At 45.5% G+C, this 23,073-nt stretch overlaps 1 protein-coding gene across 5 annotated transcripts in view; it reads right to left on the reverse strand.

Annotated features, from left to right (window-relative positions):
• The window catches only part of VPS13D (vacuolar protein sorting 13 homolog D), a 257,320-nt gene that overhangs the window by 222,505 nt on the left and 11,742 nt on the right, over window positions 1-23,073 (reverse strand). For 4 of the 5 annotated variants that reach the window (XM_047868772.1, XM_047868771.1, XM_047868775.1 and 1 more), the window contains exons 4-18: window positions 21,761-21,951; window positions 21,582-21,662; window positions 18,244-18,360; window positions 15,635-15,739; window positions 13,796-13,966; window positions 13,261-13,361; window positions 12,047-12,215; window positions 9,031-9,132; window positions 8,674-8,875; window positions 7,522-7,701; window positions 6,289-6,419; window positions 5,382-5,457; window positions 4,789-4,959; window positions 3,652-3,782; window positions 1,799-1,931 (exon numbers count right to left, since the gene is read on the reverse strand). In XM_047868772.1, coding sequence (XP_047724728.1) covers window positions 1,799-1,931; window positions 3,652-3,782; window positions 4,789-4,959; window positions 5,382-5,457; window positions 6,289-6,419; window positions 7,522-7,701; window positions 8,674-8,875; window positions 9,031-9,132; window positions 12,047-12,215; window positions 13,261-13,361; window positions 13,796-13,966; window positions 15,635-15,739; window positions 18,244-18,360; window positions 21,582-21,662; window positions 21,761-21,951 — 2,061 coding nt within the window. Of the gene's footprint in view, window positions 1-1,798; window positions 1,932-3,651; window positions 3,783-4,788; window positions 4,960-5,381; window positions 5,458-6,288; window positions 6,420-7,521; window positions 7,702-8,673; window positions 8,876-9,030; window positions 9,133-12,046; window positions 12,216-13,260; window positions 13,362-13,795; window positions 13,967-15,634; window positions 15,850-18,243; window positions 18,361-21,581; window positions 21,663-21,760; window positions 21,952-23,073 lie in introns of those variants that run through there. The other variant, XM_047868773.1, reaches the window with a different exon arrangement.

Genomic DNA, 23,073 nt, shown 5'->3' on the forward strand with positions numbered 1-23,073 from the left:
CGTCGGGGAGCAGAGACCAGTAACCCACTTCCCCGCCACCTGAGCTGCACTGCCACGAGCCGCTCTCACCAGCCATTCTTACATCACTCTCCACAATCATCTATCTATTCACCTTGTTCCCCACACTAGAATGTTCCAAAAGAACACAGGTCCCATCTGTCTTACTCACCAATACCCCGAGTGCCCAGATCAGTGCTTGGCAAGCAGTAACTACTCAGCATCACACTCCAGCCCCAGAGCCCACACTCAACCCCTCTCTTCTACAGACTTCTACAGCCCAGTCTTGTACACCTCAGCGCGGAGTCAACTACAAAATCACACCACTGGGTTCTCTCACCCACATCTCCGCTCCATGTTTATGCTGTACAAGTTCAAGTAGGTGCTTTCCATGGTTGTGAGATCCTCTTCTTTAGATCTGATCCCCCTTTAACATCCCTCATAGCACCAAACTTTCCCTCCCGTTCAAACCCTCTACCTCTTCTCTTTTGGGTCTTACCTCAGTGAAGATAAGGCTGAGTTTATTCGATAAGCTCCCTCAGCCTTTTACCCCATGAATCCCCTTTCTTCCCCCCATCTCAAGGTAAACAATAAATACTGTTTTAGATCTAATGACATTAATAAAATAACCTCCCAGGAGTCCCTTTTTATATATGTCCCTTATGTCCCTAAACAGATTAAATCTCCGTTCTTGAAATAAAGTGCTGAGAAATAGTGTTTTTTGAAATACAAAACGTGAAGGGCACCCGGGTGGTTCAGTCGGTTAAGCGTCCAACTCTTGATTTCAGCTCAGGTCATGATCTCATGGTTCCTAAGACTGAGCCCCACACTGGGCTTTACACTGACATCACAGAGCCTGCTTGGGATTCTCCCTCTCTCTCTGCCCCTCCCCTGCTCGTGCTCGCTCGGGCACTCTCTCTCTCTCTCTCTCAGAATAAATAAACTTTAAAAAATAAACTAAAATACAAAATGTGACATAAGAAATACAAATAAAAACCGCAACGAGATACTACTTTCCACTCATAAAAAACAGGCTATAATGCAAAAGACAGGTAACAAGTGTTGGCAAGGACGTAGAGAAATCAAAACCCTCATACGTCGCTGGTAAGATAGTAAAATGGTGCTGCCTTTTGGAAAACAGTCTGGCAATTCTTCAAAATGTTAAACATGAAGGTCACCATGTGACCCAGCAATTCCACACTGAAATACACCCAAGAGTTTGAAAATATGTGTACATAAAAGCCTGTACATGAACGTTCACAGCAGACACAACCCAAATGTCCACGAGTTGATGAACGCTTGAACAAAACGTGGCATATTCACCCAAAGGAATATTATTCAGGCACAAATAGGAATGAGGTAGAATCTTCACCACAGATAAATCTTGAAAACAGCATGCTAAGTGGAAAAAGTTAGACATAAAAGGCCACATACTGCATGACTGTATTCATATGAAATGTTCAGAAGAGTCAAATCCACAGATAGAAAGGTTAATGGCTGGCAGGGCCTGGGAGAGGGGATAATACAGAGTGACAGGGGATGGGTCTACAATTTCTTCATTGGATGATGAAAACGATCCAGATTAGATAAAGCAGTGAAAGGCATGATTCTGTCAATATCCCAATAACAACTGCACTGTCCATCTTAAAATGTATCCCAATACAGCTATTATCAAAAAAAGTAACAACTGAACTCTGGAGTTAAAATGTCATAAAAAACCTTTTTAAAACTTTACTTGGCTAAGAACAGACCGATCAATTTATGCAAGGTGATGTTTTTATCACTTCGTGTTCACACATACCTTGGGAATTTGTCAACAGCATTCTCCCTAGATCCACGACAACTAACACGGGATTCTTGAATTTGAAATCATCAGGAAATATCACCTGAGGGGCCGAAATATCTAGTCGCACGGTCCACCTTTTACTTTCCTCCTGTAGAAGTAAAATAAACTGCAAATAAATAATTTGTAACACAACTACAAAAACTGAACAGCTTTATCAGCTGGGGCTCAAGCCTTTCTGAAAGCCACACCCAGGGTACGGAGTGACTTCAAGGTATTAGAGCAAAAAGTTTAAAACAAAAGTAGATCCAGGGGCACCTGGGTGGCTCAGTCAGTTACACATCTGACTCTTGATTTCAGCTCAGGTCATGATCTCAGTCGGTGAGTTCAAATGCCGCTGAACTGTGCTGACAGTGTGGAGCCTGCTTGGGATTCTCCTCTTCCCTCCCCCCCCTTCTCTCTCTCCCCTCCCTCATTTGCTCTCCCTCTCTCAAAATAAATAAACTTAAAAAAAAACCACACAAGACAAAAGGAGATCCAAATGCGTAAGGATTTGAGCCATTATCACAGGCAAACGTTTAATGTGGGAGGAAAAGGGGGCGCCTGAGCGGCTCAGTCTGTTAGGTGTCTGACTTCGGCTCAGGTCATGATCTCACAGTTCGTGGGTTCGAGCCCCATGTCGGTCTCTGCGCTGACAGTGTGGAGCCTGCTTGGGATTCTCATTCTCATTCTCTCTCATTCTCTCTCTCTCTCTCTCTCTCTCTCTCCCTCTTACTCTGTCCCTCCCCTGTTGTCTCTCTCTTCCCCCCCTCAAAATAAATAAACCTTTAAAGTAAATAAATATTAATAAAAATAAAAAAACGTAACAAGTCATGAGTCTATTCACTTTTCTTCTCTGCAACCAAAATCAGCCTCAAATATTTTGTATGTAGTAAAAAGCTAATTTACATAAATGTTTTCAAAAAGAACCCTCTTTGACTAAGAGAACCAATGGATACTAATTGTTGCAATTTGTGTTGAAACACGCACACACAAAAACAAGAAACAGGACTAATTCTCCCTGCCAGAGGACACACTGCCACCGGGTGACACGGAACCTTCCTGCTATCCCTTACGAGGACAGGGGCTCTGCCCTCCCGAGGGAGCCAGGCTCTACCGGCCCCACCTACTGTGGCATCTGAGCAGCGCACTTCCCTGCCACCGGCCCAGGAACTGAGTTCCGCTGGACGGTTAAGGTGTTTTCTTAAGGTGTCTCTCAGTTCTCCCGATCCAGGCATCCTTGTGTCAGCTGGTCACTTAGCATCACAAAGTAACTATCTCACCCTGGAATCAAAACCGGGCCACCACTGCAGTTGTCTTTCTTCTGATAATAGTAACTGAAGGGGCTGGGCCGCCTGGGTGGCTCAGTGGGTTAAGCGTCCAACTGTTGATCTCAGCTCTTGCAGTTTGTGGGTTTGAGCCCCACATTGGACTCCGCTGCTGACAGCGTGGAGCCTGCTTGGGATTCTGTCTCTCCCTCTCTCTGACCCTCTCCCACTTGCTCTGTCTCTGAAAAATAAATAAACTTAAAAAAAAAAAAAAAAAGTAAGTGAAGGGGGATGGTCTTCAGTGAAACACTGATAATATATCAGGTCTAGAAAATGGGACAAGAACAAGTCCTAAGAGTGTTCCAAGACTAATACAAGAAAGAAACATGGTCTAGTCCCAGTCACTTGTTTTTATTCATGAACCCTGACTGTAAAAGACATGAGATTTTATTTTTTGCTAGTCAAAAAGGATTTCACATTTTTAGTTAATCATTGTGGTTGAAACTCGAGTAGGTAAAGAACTTGACGGAAAGAGTGCCTTCCCCTTCTGCTCGCCCCACTTACGATGAAATCACCCACTAGCAGACGATCGAGAGTCTGTCGGATTTCCGCCTTGGTCTGCATCTTCAGCCTGTTATACTGTCTTCGGGCAGTTTCTGCCACTCTCAGCTCAAGTTCAGACTGATAACCAAACCCTGCAAGATTAGAGACACACAGACAGCAGAGGGAGAACTTTCAAACAGCCGGGTGGGAAAAGACAGCTGCAACGTCTGTTCTCACCAAGAATTTCCAGCAAGGTTAAAAACCTGCCTGTACCAGAGCCTCTCCTGACTTCCACCTGCCCTGCCACTACATACAAAAACAGGGACGAGGCAAAAACGGGGGCACGGCCTGAGGGAGAAAGGCAGTATATGAGGGAAGGGCAACTCAGTCACTAGAATTCCTTAAACCATTTTCTGAACGATCCCAGACTATTCTAAATCTTGAGAGCATAACGTTACATTAAAAGAGAAAATTTAATTTGGAAGGAAGTGCCTTCTATCTTCTATCGGTGCCAGAGCAATAAAGCCAAGACATTTACGGCTGTTGCTTACACAAAGACTCAAAAACTGGACCAAAAACTAAAAAAAAGCTCCATTGTTATAAGGAGGGAGAGGGGATACACTTAGGAAAGGACTATTGTTTTATCAACCTCCCTGTCAACAAAAGTGCTTTTTCTGTTTCTGCGATCTCAAATCTCTTTTGGAAACCAAGGGAAGCATGAATAAAGCCGTGATGATAAAGAACAGTGCACGGATGAACTCAGTATTGAACGCTGCACCGGGCAGGGGAAACAGACCACCGACCCCGCCATCTACAGGGAAATCCTTGAGCATTCCTCCTCAGTTCACTGGCCTAAAATATCCTGGGTAGCCAAGGAAACCACCACCCGAATGGAATGGAAAGCATTTTTTAAAATATGCAAAATGGAAGCAAAGAAAAAAAATATTTAAAGATATTGATTCCTTTTGGAAAAGTAACTTTCCAAGGACATCTACTTTAATCCCATAATTAAGGACAACCCCATCCGTTTGCTCTCCAGGCCTTTCCTACCACTACCAGGTCACTTTGGTTTACAATAACCCTTGTCCAAAGCACTAAAAATGACACGAGAAAGGTCTTTAGAAAGTAACAGAAGATCAAACAAACAAAAAAGTTAACCTGAGGTATGAACCTTTCCCTTGTAGAAAAAGTCTGCTACTTTTTTAATAGCCTGGGGATTGTATATGATGTTCAAGGGCCTCGTGCTGACATTCAGCCGCCTCTCAAAATGGCTGTGCACTGGATTTCTCTCATACAGCATCTCAAAAACTGGGTCATCTGGGTCCGCAGCTGAAGGGAAGAACCAGAGAAAGAAAATGGAACACAACAAAAACAATCACCTTATTCTTGATAACCCATGAGGAATTCTGGGAAAAAGACATTTTCTAAATTATTTTCCAACTAGTTCTCTTTTATGAAAATTTTACAAAACAGAGACTCTAATAAGGATGCATTCTAACTTTCAACAAGAATCCTCAAGAGTGGGCTATCGCAATCACTCCCATTATGGAAACCCAGGCTCGAGAAGCCCTGCGAGTTTACCCCAGTCACACACGGGTTAACAGAGAACACGGTCTCCAAGACGAACACAGACGCACACAACAAACCACTGGGACAAAACAGGACACATTCCCTCTTACGACTGACCAAGACTACCGATCCATAATCACCACATTTTTAAAGATTAGTTTTAAGAACAGATGACAAATTACCAGGATTCTGATCACTTCTGTCTGCGGATGTTGTCTGGAGACCAAAAGACTGTGAGACTCTGCCAACTTCTTTTTGCTATTAAAACATACACAAAATGCATAAATGTCAGGTGAGCGGACAAATTTGCCGTGCACACACTTGCTTGAGCTCTGCCCCTTGACATCACTCTCGCTTAGCACAACCAAATCCAAACACATCTGACATCAGAATACAGAGGACTTCCAGACTGATCTCCCAGGTCTGTGCCTTTTTCCAACCTAAAATGGACAGCAAGCATGCTACTCTGCAGTCAGCGCGTTGAATGAATGATTGCTAAATGAGTATGAAGTAGGTACATAACTTCCTTAGACTTTCACTTTGCACTCCCGCCCTCTCTACAATCACCCCCTGAAAAAAATCACAGACAGGGCAAGTGGCTAAATACTCAACTACTGTGACGCATCTGTGCCAACTTAGTAAGATCAAAGATCTAATTAAAAAAGTATACTGAGTATACAAAATTATACATATAGAGATAACCTGAAGTGGTTCTCTTGGAACTCCGCAGAAGAGACTTCCCATCAGTGACCAATGATCAGAAGGCATGAAAATGAATTCCAGACAGAGATGGAACCATTGACTTCGTAATGCAGAAAATAATGGTGCTTATGGCAATCTCTTCCAAAACAGAGCAAACTATTCCACGGCAGTTACGGCACAGAAGAGGAGAAAGGCGCTGCCGTAAATCCCTCCAATATCCATTGTCTGACAAATTCAAACAGCTTACTGAATTCCAGGTTGTTTTTCATCAGCCCACCCTTCTCAAGATGACCAAATGAAGCGAGTTAATATTACTAATGGCTGGCCTAACACAGACCACAGTTCACCACCCCCTGCACGAAGCAGCCATCCTACCGCTGTACGTACTGAATTAGGGAACACCAGAAGGGGAAACACGGTTCCTTCTGTGGCCAGGTCTCGAAGAAACAGTCCACCCAACCGGACTGAGAGCAAGGAGGAATTTCTTCGAGGAAGAGACTCTGCTAGTAGTTTCACGTCTACAAAAAAATAAATGTAAGAGCTAATACTATGCCATGACACCCCAAAGCACTTTACAAGTATGAGATACAATATTTTGCAGAGGACAATTAAGTATCATGGAGTCTTTTGCCTCGAAAACAGAACAAAAAATCCTATTTATATATCGATAGGTGCATATAAATCTCTCTACATGAACACATAAAGGAATATGAGAAGTTGCCTAACAGCATGAATTCTAAACAGAGCATATTACAATGAAGTGCAAGCAATCTGCTGGTTCACACTACGTTTATGAAATCTCAGCTCTCAAGATTATAAAGTCAAACAAACTGCTGATCAGTCACCTTTATATTACTGAGATATGTGCCTATCTTATGGACCGAAATAAAAATATTGGTGAGATGTGAAAAACCAATGCCTGCACATTTATACACCTTTAATTCAAAGTCACAACAGCAGGTCAAACATGGTCAATCCTCGTTATTCATGGGTTCCAGTTTTGTGAATTCACCTACTCACTAAAATTTATTTATAACCCGAGATCAACCTTCACTGTGCTTCTCAGGACACGTGCAGAGCAGAAAGAAACCTGAGTCCGCTGACGTGCCTGCTCGCGGCCGAGGCCGAAGCAGGCAGCACTGCTCTGCCTTCCTGGCTAGGCTTGGTTCACACCACACACAAGAGCCCCTCTCGTGGTCTATTTAGTGCCAAGTTTTTTGCATCTTTGTGCTTTCTGTTGGTGATTTCACCATTTAAAATGGCCCCCAAGCATAGTGAAGCGCTGTGCCTTACGGTAGACGAGCTTCACTCAGGCACGAGTTACGGTGCCGCTGGCCACGAGCTCAGTATTAATGTCTCAACGACACATGTTAAATAAGTGTCTTTAAATACAGACACACAAGAAACAAGGTTCTGTACCGATCCCTTGGTGGATGTTCTGACCAGAGGCTGGCAGGCACCTAACCTCGTACGCCCCCTAGTGGCACTGACTCAGCAGTCAATCATTCAGTGCTCACCACAACTTTCTAGAACATATAACTACCACGAATTAAGGAGACTCCAGTGGACCCTGGTGCCAGGGGAGAGAAACAGCATCAGACGGTTCCCTGGGGGCAGCACCTGAAAACTCGAGCTGCATAAACGCGCTCTCCTGCGTCTGCAGGGCGCCCGGCTCCTGGTGCAGCAAGGTCACAGTGCCCCGCTGTAGCTGCAAGTTCAGTCTGGCAAAGATGTGGTCCCGCTTCGTATACGTGTTCACACAGGAGGCGTCGGCAGTGGGGTCAAAAAACTCCTCAGTGCCTGAGCATGAGGAAGAAAAGACTTTAGGGGAAAACAGGACAATTAAAATGGCACCACCAGGCACGCTACCAAAGTTATGATGACATTATTGAACTATCTCCCCCTTTTTTCAGGAAGAACCCCAAAGTCATGGGTGACTGTTTCATTCCTGATGTAAAATGATCCTAACTATCTTATAAGAGATCTTATCAACTTATTCTCAAACAAGGAAGGATATTAAGATTCATGACAAAGTACGACATCAGCAACATAGCACGCCCGACACAGTGACATGTTCCACGTCCGCGCGGTCCAGCACAGGAGCCGCCAACCGCAAGTGCCTTCGAGCACTGCGGCTAACGTGGCTTGAAACAGAATTCTTCTTAATTTTAATTAATTTAAACCTAAATAGCCATCTGTGACTACGGCTACCAAAACGGACAGCGTGGGTCTGAAGAGCAGCCCTGGACCGATATTCAAGCTTCAGAGCTTAAACCTTTTGAACTTGCTCAGTTCTCCTATGATCATGACCCCTCAGATCTACCTGAAACTGTGCTAATTATTCAAATTTAGTAACAAAGTTGCAGATGAAGTATCTCTCAAAATTTCCTCCATCTGAATCTGTGAACATGACACAAACCATTTTACAAATGTCTATTTTTTTAATGTTAATTTTCGAGAGAGAGAAAGAGAGAGAGAGGGAGGGAGGGAGAGAGGGCAGAGAGAGAGGGAGACATAGAATCCAAAGCAGGTTCCAGGCTCTGAGCTGTCAGCACAGAGCCTGACGCGGGGCTCAAACTCACGGACTGCAAGATCATGACCTCGAAGTCAGACGCTTAACCAACTCAACCACCCAGGGGCCCCAAATGTCTACTTTTTTCATTTGAAAAATACCATGGGCCATTGCATAAATAACAGACGAATTCTGATGAACCAAGTGTCTCCCTTAGCAACTGAGCCAGGGCAGGGAAGTGAGGGCCAGCTCCCCCTTACCTAGGATCTCCTCGGGGTTCCACTGTTCATGCTGTTCTGCTGAAAGACCCTCGACCACTCTCCCCTCAGGGCTCTGCTGCCCGTACCAGCCTCCCCAGCCAGGAAACCAGGACTGAAGGTACTGCAGCATCCAGCTGCCTCCGCTGGGCTCTGGGTCCTCAGGAGAGTCGCCTGGAGAATCAAATTGAGGCTCTCGTAGGCTCTGTGTCAACCAGAAATGAGCAAACATGAGTCCCCAAGACAGAAACAAGAGGTCATGCGCCACTGACTATTCTTTGCCCCCAGAGAAGCACATCAAAACTGAAGCATTCTGAGCACGTTGGCTCTGAACACATCTTCTCACAGAGGATTTCTTACCTCTGCCAATTCTTCTTGTTTGTGAAATCGTTCATGAACCAGTTCACGCAAAATCTTCAACTCCTCAAAGCTCTGTTCCTCTTCAATCCGACACATTTCCTCCTGTTTTGGGTTAAAACAAAACAAACAAAATGGGTCTTATAGCTCCAGAGAAACTGGACACCTTCACTGACCACAAGTACTGTGAGGGAATCTATCTGGGCCCAACACTCCCACTTAAAGGCAAGGAACAACGAAGATGAATAGTTTCAGCTTTTCCACACACAATGCAATAGATTTTATTTGGTCTCCGGGGACTAACAGCAAATACAGAAGGAGCAGAGAACAGTGCTTGGTTGAAAATTAGTAACTGGGGGCGCCTGGGTGGTTCAGTCAGCTGAGCGTCCAACTCTTGATTCTGGCTCAGGTCATGATCTCAGGATTAGTGAGTTCAAGCCCTACACCGGTGCTGACCGTGCTGAGCCTGTTTGGGATCGTCTCTCTCTCTCTCTCTCTCTCTCTCGCTCTCGCTCTCGCTCTCGCTCTCTCTGCCCCTCCCCTCCTCTCTCTCTCAAAATAAATAAATAAATAAGCAAATAAATAAATAAATAAATAAATAAATAAATAAATAAAAAGAGGGGCGCCTGGGTGGCTCAGTCAGTTGGGCGTCCGACTTCGGCTCAGGTCATAATCTCACTGCTTGTGAGTTCGAGCCCCGCGTCAGGCTCTATGCTGACAGCTCAGAGCCTGCAGCCTGCTTCAGATTCTGTCTCCATCTCTCTGCCCCTCTCCAGCTGTGCTCTGTCTCTTTCTCTCTCAAATATAAACAAATAAACATTAAAAAAATTTAAAGAAAGAAAAGAAAGAAAAGGAGTAACTGAAGTGTAGGTGCTGCTACACTACCGCGTGCACGGTCCCGACAGAGGCGCCAAAGTGTTTTCATGCGCGTGACCTCCGTTACTCAAAGTAGGGGGCTATTTGGTATCCCTCCCACTTCAGATGAGGAAACTGAGGACCACGTTTACACTGTAAGTGTGCGGTGTAAACAGTTCCTGTACGTGTCATGTGGGACATCAGCAAGGACGTGCTCATCTTAACGTGCTTCCTGCCAGTTAGGAAAGAACAGTGGTGGCCAGCTACGTACAAAGATAAAAAAGAAAGTAGAATTAACTGTCCTAAACTGTTTCTTACACCCTAACATCAAGAAAAAGAAGACTAAGGGGCGCCTGGATAGAGTCCAACTTCCAGCTCGGGGCATGATCTTGCAGTTCATGAGTTCGAGCCCTGCATCGGGCTCTGCATTGACAGCTCAGAGCCCGGAGCCTGCTTTGGGTTCTGTGTCTCCCTCTCTCTCTGCCCCTTCCCCACTCATGCTCTGTCTCTCTCTCTCTCTCTCTCTCTCTCTCTCTCAAAAATAAATAAACAGGGGCCCCTGGGTGGCGCAGTCGGTTAAGCGTCCAACTTCAGCCAGGTCACGATCTTGCGGTCCGTGAGTTCGAGCCCCACGTCGGGCTCTGGGCTGATGGCTCAGAGCCTGGAGCCTGTTTCTGATTCTGTGTCTCCCTCTCTCTCTGCCCCTCCCCTGTTCATGCTCTGTCTCTCTCTGTCCCAAAAATAAATAAAAAATAAACGTTGAAAAAAAAAATTTTTTTTAATAAATAAACATTTAAAAAAAAATTTTTCTAAAGAAAAAGGACATTATGTTTACTTTCTCACCTCACTGTGAGTTTATACTTCTCTCTCCCTCCATGTTTTTGCCTGTGCCTTTAAGAAAACCATCCAAAACGAAATGTCTGGTTTATTCCAACCTTTTCATAAGGTTCCTATGTCAGTAACCATGCCTGACTCTGGTGGAAAAGGCATTAACCAAGTGAGTGGGTCATGCCTCAGGGAGCAGGCAGGAGACACAGAGCACCAAGTGGCTCAGCACTGCCACTGGTGACCACACACTGGGTTGCTGTTACGGGCTGAATGTTTGCGACCCCCAAAATTCAAATGTTGGAGACATAACCCCCAGTGTGATGGGATTTGAAGGTGGGGCCTTTGGAAGATAATTCGGTTTAGTGCCCTTATAGGAAAAGGAAGACAGATCTCTCTCCACCCAAGAAAGGCCACGTGAGCACACAGTGAGAAGGCAACTGTCTACAAGTCCCAAGGAGACTCTTGCCAGAACCCAGCCCTACTGGCACCTTGATCTTGGACTTCGCAGCCTCCAGAACTGTGAGATACCCAGCTGCTGTTCAAGGCCCTCGGTCTGTGGCATTTAGTGACAGCAGTCCGAGCTGACTGAGACGGGTGCTGAAGGGAAACTTGGAAGTGTTTACTAAAGAACAGTTCATTAAGACACGGTACCTGTGCCAAAATACTGGACACGGTCTAAATTGCTATCGCAAAAACTGCTGCTCATAAACCCAAGACAAATCGAGGAACAGAACAATCCCCACTCCCTTCCCCAAGGAGACAGAGGCAGACAGACTAAAGCAGTGGAGTGGAGTCCCACGCCAGGACTCCAGGGACAGTGGTTCTAAGGGCGTCCAGCCCTACGGTGACCTTGCCTTCACCTCCTGCTTCACCCCCTCTAGCTAGCCTCTACCTCAAAAAACCTAAGGTCAATGAAGTCAACTGGGATTGGGGAAAACAGAGGCCAAAGTCTACAGGGATTAGTCAGAGACTCCGGAGGAAAAGAATACTGATGAGGACCAGGCTTTGAAGAAACACAGGAGATGAGATGGGTCCTACACAGGCAGCCAGGGGAGGAGGGGAGTGACACAAAGGCGTGGCAGGACCATGGCCACCTTTATTCCTCCCCCACCGTGGTTGGCTCTCCTCCAGCAACAGAAGGTGGAGGATGTTTCTGGCCAAGGCAGGGCCATGGCCTGCCAAGAAGTTTTCACCTAGTAAAACCAACTCTACCCTCTAAAATTACAGTCGTTTGCCAGGGACTCTATTTCCTCAAAGATTCCATTCTCTTCAGCTTTTGAGAGATGTTTTTATCCTCTGAATGAAGACATGACATGCAGGACAACAGCCCCCTCACCTTGTCGTCGGCAGGCAGCAAGCCTCCTTTCAGCTTGCTGAAGTATTTGTCGGTGTAAGACACAGCGTCGCGGGCGCGGTGTAACAAGAAGTCCCAGGTACAGCGCTTCCTCTCCTCTCTGATCTCATTCAGGTTAGCGTTCAAAGCGAAATACCACCATTCTCGGCAGCTGAGGTGTGGCATAACAATGTTAATTACTTCTTACAAAAGCAACTAAAATGCCATCAACCCAGGGTAATCCACATAATCCTATTCCTTCCTCTTCTGAAATCTCTGTTCTCTCCTCAGCCAGCACTTTATGCCTGCAGCTCATTTTAACATTAGGCTAAACCCAACATGTGGCGAAAGTCCATCTGCTGACAAAGAACATCAAAGAATAGATTCTCAACCCACACATCAATTGTAATATAATACTCGATTGGTCTCAATTACTCATAACGTAAGTCCCATCCACTGACAGATAATCAACTGGTGACCGCAAGGTAAAGACCATCTTGAGATGATCAGCAAGGATTTGGATGCTAAAGAGTTTATATGGCACACTTCAGGAAAGACATGGAAATACACGGGATCTTTTAAAAGTTTTAGGGGCGTCTGGGTGGCGCAGTCGGTTGAGCGTCCGACTTAGGCTCAGGTCATGATCTCGCAGTTCGTGAGTTCAAGCCCCGCTGGGGCTCTGTGCTGACAGCTCAGAGCCTGGAGCCTGCTTCGGATTCTGTGTCTCCCTCTCTCTCTGCCCCTTCCCCACTCATGCTCTGTCTCTCAAAAATGAACAAAGTTAAAAAAAAAAAATTTTTTTTTTAATTTTAATATATTGGACTGGTCACGTTTATCACTACAACAGGAAAAGACTCCTTTTTGCCACAGAAGTTAGAAAGTGCACTACATAAATGCTGCCCTAACAACACGAGAGAACAGACAGAGGCAGGAAAGACCACTACAAAGTGTTTCCTACACAGTCAGACCCCACCCGAGCAACACCAGCCTACTTGCTCAGCGAGGCGCAGAGGATCTTAATTCCACCGCACTCCATCTGACAGTAAACCCACGACACCAACTACATGTATGACAACAACACCAGCGTAGATCAACAACAGAAATGGCATAGGAACAGCCAGAAAAATCGACCGCGTTTTTAGCTCCTCATCTCCTCAAACAAAAAAGCATTCTGTAACACGCATGTCACATACAACATGTAATTGATAGGTCCTTACTTCTCCGATACAGCCACTCTGGGTTTCCACTTTCGGAACTTCACCTGCCTCTCCTTCCGTTCCAGCTCCTTGAGGAATTCCATGATTTGCCGGTGTTGCAGCTTTTCGTCAGAGGTTAAGAGATCAGTAGGTTAGAACCGACGTGTTTCGTTTACTCAGTTAAGACATCTCTCTACCAAGAACAATTCGTATTGGTCAAGCCGCTGAACTGAAATCCAGTGCAAACTGGAGACCACATATCCGCATCAGGTGGCAATGGTCTCTGACCGCGAACAGTGAGGTATTCAGATGTACTCCGCCACTCAGACTCTTAGTTCAGCACTTGAACGCCAAATCAAAACTAACCTGAGGGCAACCCGATCCAGCTGTGTAACACACGGCGGGATCTTGCACCCCAGGAGACAGCTATGGGCTCATGTGCACTTCCTTTCCCACTACGGGCTGTGAAGTATCGAGACCCTTCTATCAAAGTGCTTCTTTTGCCCCAGTTACCAGTCCAACAGGGAGAATATAAACCACTGGGAAGAAAGAGTACCTGAGACAGTTTCAAGGGGATGGTCTCCAGATGAATATCACATTCAATACGGGGGGTGTGTCGCGACCTCAGAGGTTCTTTGGCGCAATTTCTCTTCAAAAGAGCAGACGCACACACAGGTTCCAGGATGTAGTGATGATCGCGACTCTCCATGCTCTTGTCCATGGCCTCCTGGGTGTGACAAGAACGTCTGTCATTACAGCAAATGTTTTCAGGATCAAGTTACATGCTGGTAGTTATCTAATCTAGGGGATATTACCTCAGAATCCAAAATCAAGATAAAACAGGGAGCCTAAAGCTCTCTAGCATTTCTCTTAAAGTTTATTTATTTTGAGAGAGAGAGAAAAAGAGAGAGCAGGGGAGGGGCAGAGAGAGAGGAAGACAGAGAATCCCGAGCAGGCTCCTCGCTCACTTCACGCAAGTCTCAAACTCACAAACCTTGAGATCATGACCTGGGCCGAAATCAAGAGTCAGACACTTAACCAACTGAGCCACCCAGGCACCCCATAAAGTTCTCCAGCATTTCTTTAAAAATGTATCTGTATTTCTGATTAGGTAAAATGTTCACAAGGTTCAAAACTGAAAGGCAAATAAAAGGTGAAATCTCTCCTTCCGACTCCATCCACTAGCCACCCAATTATTCTCCCCAGAAGCAACCAATAACACCAGTTTCTTATGTATCCCACCAGAGGCATTCTGTGTATGTTCAGAGAACTCAATGATTTTCTGGCTTTTTAACTATTCTCATACAAATGGTACATATGCTGTTTTACCTCAATTTTGTAAACTTAACACTAACTCTTAGAGACATTTCTATATTCATCATAAAGATCTTTGTTCTTATTTTTTATAGCTGTAAATGGCTCTACTGTATGGATGCACAGTACTTATTTAATTGAATTAGCAAAACAAAGCCATTCTGTACAACAGCATGCAAGCCAAAGAAAACCTTGGGTGAGGGGAAACATGAGTCCTTTTTCTCCATTCCACTTAAACCACCTACGATTTCTTTACTGAAGATTAAACTCGGAATTTTTTCTATCCTTCACAAACAGTAATACTTTATGTCCCATGTTTTTAATGACTTTCTAAGTATTTCTTAAAAGAATACCACCAAAGGGCAAGTTTCAACATTTATATAAGAAAGCTCTTCTTTGAGAATCACATCTGGTGCTTCGTTCACTTAAAATCTGGATGTCAAGGGGCGCCTGCCTGGGCAACCCAGACGGTTGTTGAACGTCCGACTCTTGATCTCAGCTCAGGTCATAATGTCAAGGTTCATGGGGTGAAGCCCCACATCAGGCTCTGTGCCGGCAGTGCATAGCCTGCTTGGGGTTCTCTCTCTGTCCTTCCCCAGCTCACTCACTGTCTCTTACTCTCTCTCAAAATAAACTGAAAAAATTAAAATAAAAATCTGGATGTCAAAAAAAAACACAAATAAATAAAAAATAAAATGAAAATCTGGAGGTCAAGTTTGTGATGGCTTAAAGACTAGATAACTATAACATGTTAGATGCCTACCGTGGAATACTGTGCAGTGGTCAGAGGCAATGAACTAGAAATACAAACAGCAACCTTGATCGATCTTAAAAACACAGCTTTAAGTGGAAAAAAAGAAATCTACAATGCAATATAAATGTGAAACATACCCCAAACACTACATATTGTTCAGAATTACACGCATACCAAGTTCCTCAAGCAAAACCACTTGAGCATGGATGCCGACGGACGAAGAGTGGGATGGGATGAGGACCACAGCCACAGAGAACAAACACCGGCGTGGCAGGGACCCCACACTCCAGTGCTGTGTTCCAATAAAGCCTTCTGCCAGAGTCATACCTGTAACTCCACCTGAGGCAAATCCCCCAATAAAGTGCAATCGACATCCCAATAGATGCTAAACTCTGCCACATCTAGTTGTTTTTTCCGCATTAACTTCTGTACCTGGGGTAAAACAGGGAAGAAAATAAGATGACTCTCTTCATTCACAAACTCCATTCACTCATTCAACAAACCACTTCTGAGGAAGCATGTGTCAGGCACTTGGCAAGGTGCTGGGGATACAAAACTGAATTAAAACATGGGTTTTGCTCTTACAGTTTTCCAAATCTAGCTAACTAGGGAGACAGGCATGCCACAATTTTAATCAAGCAGAGGGAAAGCAGAAGAATAGAGAAGATGCTATAAGCAAACAAAAGCGAAAATGTCACCGGGTGAATAAGCATCAAAAGACGGGTATGTTTCTAGCACAGGGCAGGGGGGAAGGACGGGGACACGTGTCAGAGTACAAGGTCCACCGTACGAAAGGCGTGATATCTTCAGAGGATGGGGACTACATGTGTGATGGGAGCGCTGTCCTCTCGATGAGGGGGCAGCACTGGTACACAGGCACGAACACACATGTGGAGCGGGGGTGCTAAGTGCTGACAATACCCAGGTGTGCTGGGTTAAGTGGTTTCCCTCCCCCCAAAACTTCATGTCCTCCTGGAACCTGTGAATGGGACATTATTTGGAAATAGGGTCTTTACTGATGTAATCAAATTAAAACGAGGTCATACCAGACGAGGGTGGGCCCTCATCTAATGACCGATGCCCTTCTGAGAAGAGAAGGCAGACACATGGGGGAGGAAGACCACACGACAGAGGCAGGGATGGAGTGACGCATCCACGAGCCACGGAACGCCGAGGTTAACCATCAGAAGCAAGGAGGGGCAGTTTCTCCCACAGAGCCTCCAGATGGAACCGACCCGGCAAACACCTTGATTCCGGACTTCAGGCCTCCAGGATTAAAGAGAATAAATTTCTGTCGTTATAAGCCATTTTGCTCATGGTAATTTGTGAAGGCAGCCCTAGGAAACGAACACACAAGGGAAGGAAGTGGATGCCATACTAAGGAGTCTGGACTTCACACTCGAGGAGCCATGGAGCCATGGAGGGTTTTGAGGTAGGCATGCACCAGGCTTAGGTATCTGTTCTGTTCAGAAACAGAACTCTGGCAACACTGCAAAGTAGAGCCTTCCCCTTCGGTGTGCTAGAGAAAACGAATCATGAGTGGATCGAGAAATGAGCAAGTTTACAGGCTCCAGTTACATTTTAGAAACATCTGCCTGACCACCTCCAGCCTCAAGCAGCCACATGCATTTGCCCCGGCGCCCTGTACAAATAATATTGTATTTCCATGTGGGCCGTGATGTGGAAGAGACTGGGAAGCACTGGTTTAGAAAGAACCAAGGGCCTGGGATGGAAGCAAGGGGATATTTTATCCCTGGGATGGAAGCACCAGGATATTTTATCAGCCTGGGCCAAAGTTTACAGGATCCTAAAGTGAGACGGTGGCCGTGAGGATACGAGGAAGGGACACACTTGAGACCTTGTGCAAGGAAAACTGGCGGGGTGCTGTGAGCAGACGGATATGGAAGTTGAGGAACAAGAAGCAAAAGGGGGAGCCTGGGTTTCTGGAGGTCAGTGCAGTGGCTCAGAACACACGCTCCGGAGCAGGGACGGCAAACTTCCACAAAGGGCCAGAGAGCAAATGTGAAGAAGCCTTCACGGACCGTGGGGTTGCGCTTGTAACTACTCAACGCTGCCCACCAGAGCACAAAGGCAGCCCTGCACAATATGTAAATGACGGGTGTGGCAGGGATCCGGTAATTCTTTACAGACAAGAAGGGGGAGTGGGGGGGCTTTGCTCTCCAGTCCACAGTTTGCAAACCCCCGCTTGGCAGCTGGGCCACGCAGCTTCGGGACCTGGCCCTTCCACTCCATCGCCGTGCACCTTAGCATCTTCGGCCGTGTGTAGGAGGAGGCTGACAGAGGTGCGGTAAAGAGCGCTGCATATTCAACGAGGTCAATCACGTGAAGCATGAAGAAAAGCGCCTGGCATGGGAAAGGGCTCAAGAGAGGTTAGTTTCGTGCGTTTTAAGACTCCATAACATGTTAGAGAATAAAGGGAAAAAGCTGGTTTCAGGGACGCAAAATGGGCCAATGGAACATAATGGGATAATTTTGGTTGTGACACCAAAACACCACAGAGGTGTCCCGCAGGTAAAGCCCACGAACCAGGAGGCCAAAAGGAGGTGGAGAATGGAGTTCAAGATGTGGAAGGCATCGACAAGTATTCCCAGAGGATGGCTGAATCTGTGAAACAGAAAGAGTTTACCCCCAGAGGTGCACACAGGATGAGAACTCAGTTTCTTCAGGCACAAGATAAATGGGGCCGCATCGACGTTGAACGGATGAGCCACGCAACAAAAGGTCAGAGAAAATGAGCCATTTTCCTATTTTGGTAAATTAATCTGTTGGCACAGACAAGCGGCGCGCACAGCCGCCCAAGAACTTGGTGAGGAAGAACGCAGCCTCCTTTACGGAACACGAAACGACGAAGGCAGGACCCCAAATTCCCTAAAACCAGTGCTTTCTTCCTGGTTAGCGGGCCGGTTCATACTCACAGGCTCATTCACAGCATTCTGCATGGACACATTCTTAATACAGATGCCAAATGCAAAAGGATGGGACGGATTGGTAACGCCATCTTCAAAGCGCAAATGGACATCTTGAATTTTTAACTGCAAGGGGGAGAAAAAAGGAAAATGCACTTTGACATGTGCTGCAGGCAGAATACCACAGGGAGACGTCAAACTGCCCTTAGCATTTAAGTAAACTACAGCAGGTAGTTTACACAAATGCTTAGGGCACACACACCATTCCAGAAGACCCCTTAAAGAAACATTCAAAGAAATACCACCGGATCTAGAGAACTGGCCTGCCCTCTCTTACGATACCTTAATCTTGCCCCAGTGTCCCGGCACCTAGACTCAGGTACACCAGGAGGGCACATACACTTTGTACCTGTTTACTTCCCCTTGCCCCTGTGGGTGGGCTACAGAAAAGGCACTCTGCTTCAGTGAATTAAAAATCGTTAACAGAAAGCGAAAAGACAACCCATAGGATGAGAGAAAATATCTGCAAATCATACATCTAATAAGGGACTAAAATACACAAGGAACACTTGCCACCCAACAGTAAACAAGTAAACCAGGGCACCTGGATGGCTCAGTCAACTGAGCGTTCAATTTGGGCTCAGGCCACGATCCCACGGTCATGGGATCAAGCCCCACGTCCAGCTCTCCACTGAATGTGGAGCCTGCTTAGGATTCTGTCTCTCTCCCCCTCTGCCCCTCTCCCCGGCTCACACTTCTTCAAGAAAAGAAAATTTAAAAACTTTTTAATAATTAAAAAAATAAAATAAACCAATGTTTTCAATGGAAATGGGATCTGGATAGACATTTCTCAAAAAAAGATACACAAGCGGCCATAAGCACATGGAAAGATGTTCAACATTAGCCGTTAAGGAAAGGCAAGTCAAAACCACAGTGAGGTACCACCTCATACCCACTAGTCTGGTTATTATCAAAAGATAGACAGTAACAAGTGTTGAGGAGGATGTGGAGAAATTAAAAAGTTCATACGTTATATGGTGAAATTGTAAAACAGCACAGCCCCTTTGGAAAACAGTCTGTCAGTTCCTCATGAAATTAAACACAGAGTTACCGTATGACTCCACAATTCTACTCCTAGGTATGTACTTAAGAAAACTGAAAACATATATGCACACAAAACCACATACACGAATGTTTATACCAGCATTATTTATAATAGCTAAAAAGTGGAAACAACCCAAATGTCCATCAACTGATAAGCAGATAAACACAATGTAGTATAGCCTGAAAACCGCAAAAACCCTCAGTATGAATACTCCATTCAAACTCCTGCACTTTGAGGAGGTTTCTAGCAGCCTAAAGCTGCATGCCTGGGACATGCCGGCCTCCTCCCGAGTTCCTGTCTGGAAAAGCTCAGGGCTGTTTGTTCCAGCCAACGCCTGACAATAGGTCCCTGACCTCCCTTTCTTAAAAGCACTGACCCAGAAGGGCTGACAATTGTGAATCCTTTCTCTGTCCCTATGAGATGTGTGTGTATCTCCTACAATCAAGGACATGAAAGCCGTTCCTCTGAAATGTAATCATCAGGAAGGAGAGGCCCTGTCTCCCAATCTCTGTGGGAGCACAGAAGCCCAGCCAGCAGATACAGCTGGCCTTATCACATTGACACTGACCTTTTAGAATTCTTCACCTGAGCCCTCCCCGACACCGATCCCACCTCACTCTCCCTTTAAAAGGCCTAGTCACCTCTGTGCAAACTGGAACAGAGCTCTGCTCCTGCCACTTCTGTCAGTAGTTACTGAATAAAATCTGTTTTCACTGCTTCAACTAACATCCAGCTTTGTTTATCTTTGACAATCCATACACGGGAACACTTTATTCAGCCTTAAAAAGGAATAAAGTGCTGGTACATGCCACAACACGGATGAACCTTGAAAGTATTATGCCAAGTGCAAGAAGCCAGACGCAAAAGGCCACGTGATGAACGATCACACGGATATGAGGTGTCCAAACCAGGCAATTTCCATAAAGAAGATAGATTAGAGGGGGGCTAGAGGGAGAGGAGAAATGGGAGTAGCTACTAAGTGGGCATGAAGTTTCTTTTTGGGGTAATGAAGGTGTTTTGGAATTAGAGAGTGGTAATCTAGGCACTTTGTAAATACACTAAAAAACACTAGAGTGTACATGTTAAAAGTCTGTGAACTTTATGGGGTGCCTAGGTGGCTCAGTCAGTTAAGAGTCCAACTCCAGCTCAGGTCATGATCTCATGGTTCGTGAGTTCAAGCCCCACGTCGGGCTCTGTGCTGACAGCTCAGAGCCTGGAGCCTGCTTTGGATTCTGTGTCTCCCTCTGTCTCTCTGTCTCTCTGTCTCTCTCTCTCTCTGCCCCTTCCTTGCTCGTGCTCTGTCTCTCAAACATTAAAAGAAAAAATTTTTTTTAAGTATGAACTTTATGGAATGTTAACTAAATCTCAATAAAGCTATTATTAAAAATAAAAATAATGAACTATTTAAAATTAATGAAAGCTAAAAAAAACTTAAAAATACAACTGCCTAAAACAATTCAAAGCACTCACCTCAAATGTACCAATCTCTTTGTCAATGTTCTGACAGTTATGAAACCAACAACCTCAGACTGCATTTTTGGGGGAAGTGGTGTACCCCGAAACCATTTTGGCCTCTGTCACCTTGGCAATGCAAGAAAACCCCGGATGTAGTAATAAGTACAGCCTTACTCTTATGGCATTCATGAACATCAGTGCGGACCCTGATCTAGCTTTTGAGGACAAAACAAAATTGTAATTAAAGCAGAAAATGTGGCCAGCAGCCCGAGCACCTGCCACCTCATCAACCTGCCACCAGAAACGTCAGTTAGAGATGAAACACCTCAGTGGGCTGCTCGCAATTCACTACGCCACCCACTAGAAACCACGTATCCGACCTCTCTCATTGTACAGAGGAAGAAACCGAGACCAGAGAGATTAAGTGATTTGCCCTAGAAGAATCAGTCACGAAGGTGCAGGTGACCCGGCTTCTTAGGAGGTACATCCTGTAGCAAGGAAGAGGGCGACACTCAAGAACAAAGTGAAGTACAAGGTGAGTGAAAATGAAACTCCTACTCGCACGAGCCAGAGCAAGAAAAACCTGTGTCTGCCCAGGGCTGGAGGCTTGCTCTTCAGGTTTCCCTCCTGGCACTGCCTATGAAAGGGCACACCTGAGCAGTGAGCCGTGGCACCGCATACCCCGCATCAGTTAAGCCCACGAGAAACCAAGTACTAAGGAGCACACACTCGTAAGCCTGAGAAGTCCCTGTCGTGTTCATACTTTATAAAAGTCAGCAGGACTTACTTCGATATTCTCCACAATTCTCGTAACTACTGAGGCAGTGACTGAATACCAGTAGGACTCCCCCTTCCGCTGGCGTTCATTCTACAAAGGAAAGAGCGAGGGTTAGCCGCGTCCAATGCTCTGCTCACATGCTGTGCCTCGCCGCAGCTGCTCTGGTGGCCGAGGGGGGTGTGGCTTGCCTTCCATCTGTCCTCCAGGGCTTGAAGTAGAGCCTTCTTGCGCTCCCTCTCCAAGAGCTTCTCCTTCTCATCATCGAAATCCTCTAGCTTTTCAGGGGCTCCAATTAAGTGAAGGCTGGAGATGGAGATCACCCAAGGGTCCACGTGGGGGCGATAAAAGGGAATCTGAAGAGTCACCTTCCCAATCAAGCCTGGGAAAAGCAAAATCTCGTGAAATGCCGACACACAGTGTTGGCACTTCTATTTTTCTGTATTCTTCCAGTTTTCTGTAAGAAGCATTAGTACTTTTACAATTTATTGTTTAATCTACGAAAATAGGCAGCGGGTTCTCGTACGTGGGAGACAGAAGTTAGTACACTGACATCTGTAAGAACAAGACCCAATAAACTAGAAGGTGGAAAAAGTGCAGTGGCTTCACCCTATCAAACGCAACACCTCTCCTCTGTGCACTGCCTCTTCCCCAACTAACCTACATCTTAAACGACGTTGGGGTGTCTTTCTCCCCATAGCACCTGCACAAGCCTAAGAGCACTAAACTCATTTCTCGTTGGTTATTAGTTGGCTGGTTGAGAAGCACTTCTTGGGAGTTACCGGGCTTACGATGTGTCCGGTCTTGAACATACCAACTGCAGCGCGGGCGGTCCTGCAGTGGCACTCTGTTGAGAACGAATTCTGATCCTTCAGGAGAACACAGGCTGATGCGAAACTAAATGGCCTGCTAGGACCGTGATAGGATTTTCCCAGTCCCACCATTTCTAGCCGAGCTTCCTAGGATACAGGCCTTCTTTAAAGACAATTAGTAAAAGGCATGTCCTACTAACAACAGTGCATAGAACTATCTGAACTGGTGGCATCTGGGTGGCTCAATCGGTTAAGCGTCTGACCCTCGATTTCGGCTCAGGTCATGATCTCACGGTTCATGAGTTCGAGCCCCACGTTGGGCTCTGTGCTGGCGATGCAGAGCCCGCTTGGTATTCTCTCTCTCCTTCTCTCTCTGCCCCTCCTGTACTCTCTCTCAAAATAAATAAATAAACTTAAAAAAAAAAAGAATATCTGAACTGTCCTAATGGCTCTCAAAGATCCACACGGCCCAACTAATATCGTATCTCTGAAACATATGTTATCAGAAGGTGATCATTTCCCTCTAAGATCTAGAATTCAAGTAGGATTGACCTGTTAAAGATAAAATATCATTAACACCAAGTGACTGTGTAATCCAGTAACAAGTTAAGAAATGTGACAACAAATAATGAAAAACATTTTAATTTGGATTTTATCCAGAAAAATGAAAGTAAGTTTTTTTTTGTTTTTTT

Source organism: Prionailurus viverrinus, chromosome C1 (assembly GCF_022837055.1).
Source record: "Prionailurus viverrinus isolate Anna chromosome C1, UM_Priviv_1.0, whole genome shotgun sequence".
In the NCBI taxonomy this organism is placed as follows: Eukaryota; Metazoa; Chordata; class Mammalia; order Carnivora; family Felidae; genus Prionailurus; species Prionailurus viverrinus.